Source organism: Engraulis encrasicolus, chromosome 19 (genome assembly GCF_034702125.1).
Source record: "Engraulis encrasicolus isolate BLACKSEA-1 chromosome 19, IST_EnEncr_1.0, whole genome shotgun sequence".
Taxonomy (NCBI): Eukaryota; Metazoa; Chordata; class Actinopteri; order Clupeiformes; family Engraulidae; genus Engraulis; species Engraulis encrasicolus.
The window spans coordinates 45886431-45899769 of NC_085875.1; the positions used below are offsets into that span (position 1 = coordinate 45886431).

The following is a 13339-nucleotide window of genomic DNA, read 5'->3' on the forward strand; positions in this document are numbered from 1 at the left end:
TGTATTCTACAACCTGGCGACCATGGTACTTTCCACCTGCAGAGAGTAATAAAAGTCTGCACATCCAAACGTCTGACCTGGGAGCAGGACAACCAAATGACCAGATAAAAAGAGAAAAAGTCCCATTCAACCAGGATTTTCTGCTCACTTTTCATCCGCAGAAGAACAGAAGCAGCAGCAGCAGCAGCACTGTGAAGACTGGATGGGGATAACCAGCAATGTTCACTCCTCTTGTTCATCCTCCTTTCTTCTTCTTACACCTCCTCCATTCCTTTCCCTCCTCCTCCTCTTCTCCTTCCTCATCATCCATTCCTATTCGTCCTCTGTCTGAAGGATGTTATGTAAGATCAGCCACCCCCTGTCGATGACCAGTCCTCCTATCTTCCTCCACCTCCTCCTCTGTCTGAGCAGCTACTTGTGTCCAAGCAGGTTACCCCTAACTCCTCCTCCTCCTCCTTAATGTGAGTCTAGTCTTGTGTAATAGATCAGTGGTTCCCAACCTATGGGTCGGGACCCCCCTTATGGGTCGCCAAAGATCCACAGGGGGTCGCGGAGCCCTCTTGATTTTAAGGGGTTTCGTTTTAAATATATATAGCCCATGTTGAATAAAAGACAAAGCATTTAACTAATATTAAATGCATAGACGCAACAAATTGTAAGTGCTTCATTAAACATTTATTCTATATTTGACCAAAGACGAATTGAGGAATAAAATAACTAAAATAAGTTTTCGCAGGAAACGGAGGGCATCTTGTGACTCCGTCTCGGGCGCTCGCGTGGTTGGGTCACCAAAGCTTACAATAGTAAAAACATGGGTCCCTTAAGAAAAAGGTTGGGAACCACTGTAATAGATAATGATCTCCAATCCCCTCTGGAGAATGTTTTGGTTTATATGTCCCTTTCTGCATACCATACTACCACCACCTGTTTACCCTTTTCTTTCTTCAACCCCCGCCCCTCTTCCCCCCCCATCTCTCTCTCTCTCTCTTTCTCTCCCCCTCTCTTCTCTCTCCCCCCTCTCTTCTCTCCCCCTTCCTCTCTCTCTTCTCTCTCTCCCTCCCTCTCTCTCTCTCTCTCTCTCTCTCTCTCTCTCTCTCTCTCTCTCTCTCTCTCTCTCTCTCTCACTCACTGTTCTCTCTCTCCAATCCCTCCCTCTCTCTTTTCTCTTTCCCCCCCCCCCTCTCCCATTAGAACTCCCATGATTCCATCCAGTTGAGGTTGTACATGGGGCTTCCCTCCTCGTGTGCCCGGGGTCCCTGCATTCCGTAAGACAGGGGGTGGAACAGGTAGAAGCTACAGGAGACAAACACACACACACACACCAGATGAATAAAGTCTTTGTAATGGTGGAGTAAAGAAGCGGTGTCTGACAGCAGCTTGTGTTTGATTGGTCGCGAAAATATTCCCAAGTCCAAAAGGGGGTCCTCGCAGAAAAAGTTTGGGAACCGCTGCTGTAGCCAATGAGAAGGGCCAATGATTGAAGTTGTGTGGGTGGTACCGCAGGTAGTTGGCAATTGAAAAATGAATGGATTTCAACAGAGCTGCCTAAAATAACATTATTTTTTCTCTCGTTTAATTTTTTGCCCCAAAATATAAATTTACACACACACACACACACACTCACTCACTCACTCATTTGTTAAGGATAACCGCTGCCAGTAGCCCCTGCCCTCCTCTCAGGGGCCAGTCTGCATAGGGGGGCTCACACACACACTCTCTCTCTCTCACTCTCACTCTCTCTCACTCACCTGTAGAGGATAACCACTGCTAGTAGCCCCTGTCCCCCTCTTAGTGCCCAGTCTGCATAGGGGGGCTTTACCAGCAGATCCACATTCTGCAGCAGGCAGTCCAGAGTTATCCCTGATGGAGAAACCATAGCTCAGTTCTATTAGTCTGGTAGGGAAATACATGATACACGATTAGGGACGGTGGTGGCTCAGGTGGTAGAGGAGCTGTTCGACAGCAAGAAGGTTGCAGTCCCTTTATTTTACTACTACAGCCATTATTTTTAACACACAATACACAACATCATTTACTGTAGCCATGCCTCGCTATACCATATCAGTCTACTATGATAGTTGCAGGGGAAATACACTAACATACCGGTATGCGGTACACACGCACAACATCCTGCTATACTATAGCCATAGCTTAGTACAATTAGTCAAGTAGGGACATACACAATACACAATATCCTTTACCAGGGCTTGGCATTAGCACCTGCTAACAGGCCAAATGCTGGTCAAACTTGGCTGTGGCCACTGCAGTAACAAGTTCAGTCTCACTAGCCTCTTTGAACGGTAACATGGTCTTTGTCCCTTTCTCCTCTATGATTTTTTTCGTGATAAACTCATTTTATCCATTATTACAGCTAATATAAAATTTAATTTCATTCTGTGTTGTCACTATGCACGCTCTAAAAAGTTAACATAACTGTAAAAAGAAGACTAAAAAGATAGCATTTTAAGAAATGTGGTTTTGTGACACAACACAATAAAGAGAAAATAAAGACAACAACTGAAAACATGTAATTGTGGTAGGCCTATATCGTGATAAATATTGTTATTGTCGTGATATAAAGTAATCCATGATCGTGTATAGGCCTATGCTTTTTTGTCCGTATCGCTCACTACGTAGTTCCGACCACTTGTGCTACGGTCTGCCGAGCCTCCCGCTGGACTGTACTGCACTGCATGAGGAGGCAGAAGAGATGTTTACTACATCTGCACACACACCGACACATATACCCTCACTCCCATATGTTTTCTATGTCAGTTCAGTTTGTGGTCCCCTGTATTCTTAGTTGCATCAATTGTTTGTATTTAAATGCAAGAATATTCTTTTGAAAGTAGATTTCGGGGGCCTTTTTTGGGGCCTTAATTATGTCAGGACAGTGTGAGAGGAGACAGGAAATGAGCAGGAGAGAGACATGGGGCAGGGCTGGGAAATGATCCCTGCCAGACTCGAACTGGAGTCCCCATGGGCATGTTAGTGTGTGTGTGTGTGTGTGTGTGTGTGTGTGTGTGTGTGTGTGTGTGTGTGTGTGTGTGTGTGTGAGATGGTATGTTGGCAGGCTGGTTTGATCGCTGTCTGACAAATTATCTTTGGAACTTTGTGTGTGTGTGTGTGTGTGTGTGTGTGAGATGGTATGTTGGCAGGCTGGTTTGATCGCTGTCTGACAAATTATCTTTGGAACTTTGTGTGTGTGTGTGTTACCTGTGAGCATGATATTGAACAGCATGGCAGGGTAGTAGTGGTGGTAGTAGAGTATTCTTCCCATGGCGTAGAAGGGGAGATAGTGCAGCAGCCAGCCCAGAAACAACATCCCGCCTCCCCCCGTCAACACACACGCATGCCCTGGGGGATGGGGACGGGGACACACACACATCAGACACATCAGAACACCACACACACACACACACACACACACACACACACACACACACACACACACACACACACACACACACACACACACACACACACACACACACACACACACACACACACACACACACACACACACATTCACACACACTGTAACAAATACCATCATGTATTGATGATAATGTCATCAACACACACCAGACAAAACACCAGTTTTTCAGTCAATTGTTTCCGTAGGGAATATAGGATAAGCCCTGACCCTTCAGTAAGAAATGAGAAAAAAATGAAATTGGAAAAATCCTGAGAGAACACAAGTTGCGACATAAGACTGTGAGAACATAGAGCTGTTGGAATACAGAGAAAGCACTTCAGATTTCCTTTCCCCTTGATTGAATGGGGCATGTCTGATTAATGTGTTTTTTTTTTACCTATTAGCTTTTAATCGGCTTGTGATTTCATTGAAAATCTACACCAAGATTCAAATGAAAACTTGTGGTTTGAGTAATTAGTGAATATTGGAGTTGGAGTAATTGATTGTATTTGACACAGAGAGGCTTTGTAGGTGTTCTTCAGTGTTCCTCAAGAAACTAGTTTCTCCTGTTTTAGCAGTCGGTCTCTGGTCTTACAAGTCTCTCTTCTGAAATACTGGGCCTCCTCTCCTCTCCTCTCTCCTGTCCTCTCCTCTCCTTCTCAAAAACTGGTTTCTCTGGTCTTACCATTCTGTCTCCTGAAATACTGGACCTCCTATCCTCTCCTCTCTTCTGTCCTCTCCTCTCCTCTTCTGTCCTCTCCTCTCCTCTCCTCTCCTCTCCTCTCCTGTCCTCTCCTCTCCTCTCCTCTCCTCTCCTCTCCTCTCCTCTCTTCTGTCCTCTCCTCTCCTCTCCTCTCCTCTCCACTCCTCTCCTCCTCAAGAAACTGGTTTCTCTGGTCTTACCATTCTGTCTCCTGAAATACTGGATCTTCAGGTATAATTACAAGAGATATGGCATGGCATCATGCAACAGCGTATGAATAACATGCCGACTTGAACCGGCTTGCGTGTGTGCACCACGACTTTGCATGTTATCTTGTGCTCTTCCAAGGCCCTCTGACAGGTAAGGGTTAGGTGAATAGATACACATGAGATGATGAGCTGTCATAGTATTTGGTCATGATTCACATTCATCCAAAAATGTTACTAAAAACAACAGAAGTCCAGTTGCTTTGTAATGTTGACCAACAGCAGCTGTTGCATTACTAATAAAAACACTGCTGTTTAGATTAGTAGAACTGCTGTGCGCACGTGTAGGTAGTAGTAGCCTGATGAACCAGCTTAAATGTGAGACCAGAGTAATTTAGTCTGGCCCCGATGAACGATACCTCCGAAGATTGTTGATGACACCAACCTGTTGTTTTTTCACACCGTGCCGGCGGTCTGACCAATCGGCAATCTTTGACGTTGATGTGCTTTCCCAACGGTGTTGCGAGATTCGTTGTCACTCCCTCAAAACCCCGCCCGCTTTGATTCAAAACAAATCTCTGCGTTGTGATTGGGTTTGCCAGACTCAGGGCACAGTGTTCAAAACGTTCTCAGATCCGAGCCCAGACCCACTCGCAGATGAAAAATGTTCAGCGTCCAGCGCTGGTTTACCAGGCTAGCACATTAGTGGTGGCGTGTACTGTATGTCTTGGTAGGGTAGCACACACACACACACACACACACACACACACACACACACACACACACACACACACACACACACACACACACACACACACACACACACACACACACACACACACACACACACACACACACACACACACACACACACACACGTCTGGCTGTTCAAAAGAGTGAGGCAACATACATATTTATGACCAGTCAGCAGTACATTGAGGAGTGTGTCGGGGAGGTAGGCCTACTTTATTATATACGTTCTGGATGTATAGCGGGAGGACAGGGGTGGTGGTATGTTGCCAGGCGTGTTCGACAACTGATTTTCAGAATGTGCGAAAGCCTCAGGCAATCAGCTCACACATTACGAGGAGTGTGTGTGTGTGTGTGTGTGTGTGTGTGTGTGTGTGTGTGTGTGTGTGTGTGTGTGTGTGTGTGTGTGTGTGTGTGTGGGGGGGGGGTGATGGGACACTGTAAGTGTGTGATTATGTGAATAAATAGGTGCCTAAGGCAAGGAATGCGCGAAAGCCAACCAGCCCAATGTGGTCTTCGCACGTTATGCATTTCTCACACGTCACATCTGACCTTTTCTTTCTTTCTTTTTTTTGGCTCTTTTTTATGACTTGATAGGACAGAGAAGGAGTGACAGGAAACGAATGGGCAGAGATGTGGGGAAGGATCGGCATAGGACCCGGAATCAAACCCGGGTCGCCAGCGTAGCAGTCCAGTGGCCTACCGTTAGAGCCACAGTGGGCTACATCTGAACTTTTCTACTCCAGCGCATCGCCCAGCCCTAAGAGCAGCCTCCTCTAGTGTTGTCACAATACCAATATTTTGGTACAGGTACCAAGTAGGAAAGTGCTATAAACACGCAGTTCATTTACCATTTGGTTAATTTTTATAGATAACTCACTATCCCTTTTGGTCTAGTGTGTGTGCGTGCGTGCGCGCAACTCACCGTGTCTCTTGGCGTCCATGATGCAGCCTCTGTGTAGACCAGCAGCTGCGAAGACGACCATCAATAGATACACACCCAGACAGGCCAGGTTTAATCCCCATAACACCTACACACACACACACACACACACACACACACACACACACACACACACACACACACACACACACACACACACACACACACACACACACACACACACCTGTTATACTACACACCCCGGCAGGCCAGGTGCAACCACCACAACACCTAGGCTACACACACACACAATGTAATGCAATATAGTGTAGTGTAATGTTGAAATATAATGCAGTGTAGTGTAGTGTAATGTATTGAAATGTAATGCTATGTTTTGCAATATTATAAAGTGTAATGAAGTGTAGTGTAGTGTAATGTAGGTAAGGGTTAACGTTCGGCGAGAAGGTCGCCACCGTGGAATAGCAGCACGACAGAGAGAATCTTTAGACCCCGACGCGGAGCGGAGACTCATGTCTACTTTTGCAAGTAGGGCCTATCCCTTGCCTTCCATTCCCAAATGTTATCAAATGGTAGCTCAAGAGAGCATGCAGAATGGTCCAAAATTGTGATGTTTCTCTCTGGAAAAAAAACCCTTCTCAGGGGGTTATTGTGAATTACACGTTTATCCAGCTGAAAGAAAACCCAATCATTACCACACAGACAAGGGCCCTCAGTAGGGCTGTAACGATACACTCAACTCGTGATTCTGTTCGTATCACGATTTATGACCTATGGTTCGATACACCTACGATTTTTTAAATGTATCTTTTTGATGATCGTTTGTAGGTAGTAAAGGTTACATAAGGCTAGTATTTTTTTTTTTTTTAAAGATTAAAATAATAATGTTATTGATTTGGAGCTTGGACGCACTATCACATCATTTCATGTGGTTGTTTTCTGAACTGAAGGGTGTACCCTTATAACAACTTTGGGTAACACTTTCTATGAAGCCCATATCTATAGCGCATTATGAGCACATTTATAAGTAAGGGTTAACGTTCGGCGAGAAGGTCGCTACCGTGGAATAGCAGCACGACAGAGAGAATCTTTAGACCCCGACGCGGAGCGGAGGGGTCTTGTTCTCTCTGAAGTGCTGCTATTCCACAAAGCGACCGACTCGCCGAAAGTTAACCCGCTTATTATATGGATATACTTAAATGATTCACACATGGCAGGGACATTTCTTTAGGCCTATTTAATGTTAAGATTGTTGCTGCGCAAAACAAAACAGTGCCGTTGTGGAACACCGCTAGGCAACAGCTAGGTAGCCAGGACAACAGGTGTAGTCTATCACAGCAGCTGATTAGAGTGACAAAAGACCGGACCCCCTGCGGAGTGATATGAAACATTCGCTTTAGCAGTGAAAAGTCTTGTTGCCATTGACAGCGGTCTGATATAGACCAACCCGTCCGTTATCTCAAATATCAGACGTGCGAACGTTGGGGAGCCCCATTGAAATGAATGGAGCATTCGACCGATGACGTCACACCATATAATAATGTAGTATAATGTAGTGCAATGTAGTGTGGTGTGTAGTGTAATGTAGAATAATGTTGTGTTGTGTTGTGTTGTGTTGTGTTGTGTTGTGTTGTGTTGTGTTGTGTTGTGTTGTGTTGTGTTGTGTTGTGTTGTGTTGTGTTGTGTTGTGTTGTGTACTGCCGTGCAAAACAAGTACGCAATAACTCGAAATTGAGTTTAAATCGGAAATGGGCTTAAACTTCCTCATTTGTCTTGTGTCAAAAAATGGTTTGAGAGTAGACAGTAATACTAGCCAAGAACGCAGTAACTCCTGCAGTAACTCCATTTTGTGGCAGTAATACCAGCCAAGAACGCAGTAACTCCGTTTTTTTGTTGCAAAAAGACACATACATGTTGTTTTTTTGGATTTTTTTGTGTGCATTTAATTTCTATCCTAAAAAAAATATTACAAGGAAGTGTCACCACCACTTTACCGACAACACTGTTTTCGGGGCATATAGGAAACTTTGAAGCCTTTTTTCTCAGTTTGCCAAAGTATGAGTTACTGCGTTCTTGTTTTGTAGGGTAGTGCAGTGTAATGTAGTGTAATGTAGTATGTTGTGGTGTGTAGTGTAATGTGTAATGTGTAATGTGTAATGTGTAATGTGTGATGTGTGTGGTGTGGTGTAATGTAATGTAATGTAGTGTAGTGTATTATCGCTGATTTTTGAAAGTTTGGCAAAACATGTTCCAGTAATACACACACACAATGTAATGCAATGTAGTGTAGTGTAACGTTGAAATGTAATGTAATGTATTGCAATGTTATAAAGTGTAATGTATAGTGTATTGTAGTGTATTGTTATGTTATGTAGTGTAATGTAGTACTTACAGGATTGCCCAGAAAATAGACTCGATAATCTGTCTCATTCGTACCAGAGAAGCCGATTCCCTGAAAGACACAAGGAGTAACGCACACACACACACACACACACACACACACACACACACACACACACACACACACACACACACACACACACACACACACACACACACACACACACACACACACACACACACACACACACACACACTGCATTCAGTTCTGTACGCATGGCGGAGATCACATAACCTCAAATACAGTATAGTGTAGACATGATCGCACACACACACACACACACACACACACACACACACACACACACACACACACACACACACACACACACACACACACACACACACACACACACACACACACACACACACACACACATCCTCACACTGCATCTGCAGCAGCCTCTCTTGCACTCGCTCACACACACACACACACACACACACACACACACACACACACACACACACACACACACACACACACACACACACACACACACACACACACACGCATGCACACGTGCACACACACACGCACGCACGCACACACACATCCCTCACCTTGTAGTTGATAGGCCAATGCCACAAACAAACACACACACACACGCAAACACACACCCCGTACCTGGTAGTTGATAGGCCATTGCCAGGGTTGTGAGGTCACTTCGTCTTCTTTAGGCTTCATACCGTTGTTGGTCTACAGAACGAAACACAATACTGAGGGTGTGTGTGTGTGTGTGTGTGTGTGTGTGTGTGTGTGTGTGTGTGTGTGTGTGTGTGTGTGTGTGTGTGTGTGTGTGTGTGTGTGTGTGTGTGTGTGTGTGTGTTACCTTGAACATGACAATGTGCGACTCTACCAGAATCTCCAGGAAGGAAGGCTTCAACACCTCCAGACTGATATTGGGCACTGCGCACACACACACACACACACACACACACACACACACACACACACACACACACACACACACACACACACACACACACACACACACACACACAAATAATATTGGAATTAAAGGTGCACTGTGCAATAGTTTACAAGTTAATTTCCAGAATTCATGATAGCCATTCACAAACGTTAGTTTTTTCATGAATACTCAAAGTTATACTGTCCCGTTTTTGGAAATAAGCTTATTTTACACCTCTCCTTGAGTTAGACGATTGAGTTTTGCCTTTCCCCTGTACATTCAACCGTTGTCTGAGTATGGCAGTGCAAATTTTACCTCTAAGCTAGCCGTTAACATTGAGTCCTAGTATGAGACCAGTTAGCCGCCAGTTGGTCTCATAGGACTCAATGTTAATTGCTAGCTTGAAGGTACAATTTGCACTGCCATACTCAGAGAACGGCAGGAAGTTCAGGAGAAAGGTAAAACTCAATCATTTAACTGAAGGAGAGGTGTAAAATAAGATTATTTCCAAAAATGGGACAGTATCACTTTAGGTATTCATTATGACAGGAAAAATTGCACTTTTCATACATGAAAAGCAATTGTCCGTCATAGACATTTTTAACTGCAAATCTTGCTGTACGTTGGTCATACTACTAAATATTAGTTCATTATTTAGAAAATATTCTCGAATTCGGCAGTAGACAGTACAGCGTCAATGAGCAGCATAGTTGCAATACTTACTCTGGCCACCGTCTTAGACAGTGCACCTTTAAGGGTTTGGGTTAGGAGCTTGACAATTGTGGATTTTTCTTTTGCGGTTGCTGAGAATAGTGAGCTATACTGTGTGTGTGCGTGCGTGCGTGCGTGTGTGTGTGTGTGTACGTTTGGGGTTGCTGTGTGTGTGTACGTGTGTACGTTTGGGGTTGCTGTGTGTGTGTGTGTGTGTGTGTGTGTGTGTGTGTGTGTGTGTGTGTGTGTGTGTGTGTGTGTGTGTGTGTGTGTGTGTGTGTGTGTGTGTGTGTGTGTGTGTGTGTGTGTGTGTGTGTGTGTGTGTGTGTGTGTGTGTGCGCGCCTTTGGGGTTGCTGTGTGTGTGTGTGAGTGACTGTGTGTGTGTACGTTTCGGGTTGTTGTGTGTGTGTCTGTCTGTCTGTCTGTCTGTCTGTCTGTCTGTCTGTCTGTCTGTCTGTCTGTCTGTCTGTCTGTCTGTCTGTCTGTCTGTCTGTCTGTCTGTGTAGTGAGCTATAGTGTGTGTGTGTGTTTGTGTGTACGTTTGGGGTTGCTGTGTGCGTGTGCGTGTACGTTTGGGGTTGCTGTGGTCCTCGATGTTCCAGTGAAAACTGGGCGTGTCCTTGTCGTGCGGGTTACACGTCACCTCTCCCTGCTCCCAAGCCCTACACACACACACACACACACACACACACACACACACACACACACACACACACACACACACACACACACACACACACACACACACACACACACACACACACACACACACACAAATGGACAGTGTTGGGGTTGGGGTACAAGTTTTTTTCAGTAACAGGGTGGACTGTTCCTTTGATCACGGCCATGACGCACTTGATAACATGATACATTGAAGTCAATGGCTGTGGCATTGCATGGGGGTTATGGATCTTTTTTGATCTGTTAACACTTCCCTCTTCATCGTTCTCCAAAGATTTCCGTGCCATGTTTTGGTGTGATGAGCATTTTAACTCACCAGGCAAATCATACCATTGATTTTCCTCTTTTTTTTTTGGTAAAGATTTTTTCAACTTTATTTGATAGGACAGCGTGAGAGGTGGACAGGAAGAGAATTCGGAGAGAGACGGGGAGGGGTCAGCAGAGGACCCAGACTGGGAATGGAACCCGGGTCAGCCGCATGACAGGGAGTGCCCTACAGGTTTGCCAAGGCAGGGCCAATCCCATTGATTTTCAATGCGGTTTTATTTCTGGCGAATTAGAATGTTCATACCACCAAAAGCACCAAAACATGAAATGGAAGTGTGTGTGTGTGTGTGTGTGTGTGTGTGTGTGTGTGTGTGTGTGTGTGTGTGTGTGTGTGTGTGTGTGTGTGTGTGTGTGTGTGTGTGTGTGTGTGTGTGTGTGTGTGTGTGTGTGTGTGTGTGTGTGTGTGTGTGTGTGTGTGTACTCACCACTTGGGCAGCTGTTCTCCTGATGAGAAGAGGACGCAGCCAGTGTTCTTGTGTACGAAGCGGATTTTACTGCGAATGGTCTTAACAAGGTCACCCTTTTGACCCCCGTACACCTCCACTACCCAGAAGTCGTTATCATCACCTATGCCATTCTAGAACACACAACCCACACATGGACATTATTGAACGATCTGTGCACTTAATGAGCTGTCAACATTCCAAACATAGTAGTGAGTAAGGGATATGGCATTTAGGAGGTGTGTGTGTGTGTGTGTGTCCTTGAGCTTGATTCACATGCTGCTCACTCACTCGCCTCCTCGTCACTTGCTCATGGAACGTTTACTAACCATTCGCTAAACGAATAGCGTATAGCGAAACTAGAAAGATAAAGGGTCAAATTACAATTCTGACACATCCATTTTTCTCCGACCCTCCTCTTCAGAGCTCTACTCCTCCGACTCTGTTTCGGTCTCTGGTTTGAAGGCATAGGGCTGGATTCCTGCCGTTCTTTTTTTTTTCTTAAATTACAAAAATAGCGACGCCTAATTTTTCAATAGTGCTAAGTAACAATTAGCTCTTGTTCCTAACTCTACTGCTGAGACAATCAGGGGACAGCTCATTAACATAATGTTAATGAGGAAAAGGCAGTTAGTTCTCCGATGATGTTTTTGGCACAATCAAGTGCTTTGAAATATACCACCAAATAAATTTCTAGCTAAAATAATTTGCATTCCGGGTCGGAGGACATGAAGGATTATGAAAAAATGGTCGAAATGGGTATATAATTAGAGTGCCATGACCTCGTTAACTGTGTGCGTGCGTGCGTGCGTGCGTGCGTGCGTGCGTGCGTGCTTGCGTGCGTGCGTGCGTGCGTGTGTGCGTGTGTCTTACTGCTCCGTATCCGGTGACCTGCTGGTGTTTCCTGGTGAGCGGAGCCTCCATCACGTGACTGTGGAGATTCCTAGTGGTCCTACACACACACACACACACACACACACACATTCAACACACACAGGCACACACACACACATACACACGCACACACATTCAACACACACACACACACACACACACACACACACACACACACACACACACACACACACACACACACACACACACACACACACACACACACACACAAAACACACACTCCCATCACATATGCACACGCACACACACACACAACACACACTCCCATTCAACTCACGCACATGCACACGCACACGCACACATTATTACACACATTCGCACACACACACTTATCAGGCTATGAGGCAGATCCTTCAGTGCAGTGTATTTGTGCATGAGATGCATACACATACTGTACAATATGGGAAAAGCGGTGTGTGTGTGTGTGTGTTTGTGTATTTGAGGTGTGTGTGTGTGTGTGTGTGTGTGTGTGTGTGTGTGTGTGTGTGTGTGTGTGTGTGTGTGTGTGTGTGTGTGTGTGTGTGTGTGTGTGTGTGTGTGTGTTTGTGAGGTGTGTGTGTGGTGTGTGTGTGTGAGAGTGTATTAGAGGCGTACTCAATATGTTCCAGCTGAATGACGTCTCCATGGCGTATAAGGTCTGAGAGCGCGTCCGGATCTGTGGGAGGAATAGGTAGAGAGATACAGGGCTCTAATAGCTTCTTCCTGACCCACCACGCCGAACACCATTCAAATCCAGTTTACAGTAAAATGTATTGTAACTTAAGTTACTAGCATTGTAACTAGTACACATGACAGACTCCTCCTGTAATGACTTACATTACTATGACAGCAAAAAATAAATGCATTACAGTAATTAATTAGAGTACCCTGTACCACCTGAGAAAATATTGAGCTCCCAGAGTACCACCTGGCTTGACAACCAACACTGTTCACTTTTGCCAGTCAATACACGATAGATATTCATAATGTTTA

At 45.1% G+C, this 13339-nt stretch overlaps 1 protein-coding gene across 1 annotated transcript in view; it reads right to left on the reverse strand.

The window, feature by feature from the left end:
* Positions 1 to 1187: 1187 nt before the first annotated feature.
* Positions 1188 to 13339, reverse strand: part of LOC134469899 (protein O-mannosyl-transferase 2-like) — a 20806-nt gene continuing 8654 nt past the window's right edge. The window contains exons 11-21 of the mRNA XM_063223924.1: positions 12962 to 13022; positions 12326 to 12404; positions 11435 to 11586; positions 10572 to 10663; positions 9209 to 9285; positions 9004 to 9075; positions 8371 to 8430; positions 6003 to 6108; positions 3217 to 3357; positions 1749 to 1860; positions 1188 to 1293 (exon numbers count right to left, since the gene is read on the reverse strand). Of these exons, the coding sequence (XP_063079994.1) occupies positions 1188 to 1293; positions 1749 to 1860; positions 3217 to 3357; positions 6003 to 6108; positions 8371 to 8430; positions 9004 to 9075; positions 9209 to 9285; positions 10572 to 10663; positions 11435 to 11586; positions 12326 to 12404; positions 12962 to 13022 (1058 nt within the window). The remainder of the gene's footprint in view (positions 1294 to 1748; positions 1861 to 3216; positions 3358 to 6002; positions 6109 to 8370; positions 8431 to 9003; positions 9076 to 9208; positions 9286 to 10571; positions 10664 to 11434; positions 11587 to 12325; positions 12405 to 12961; positions 13023 to 13339) is intronic.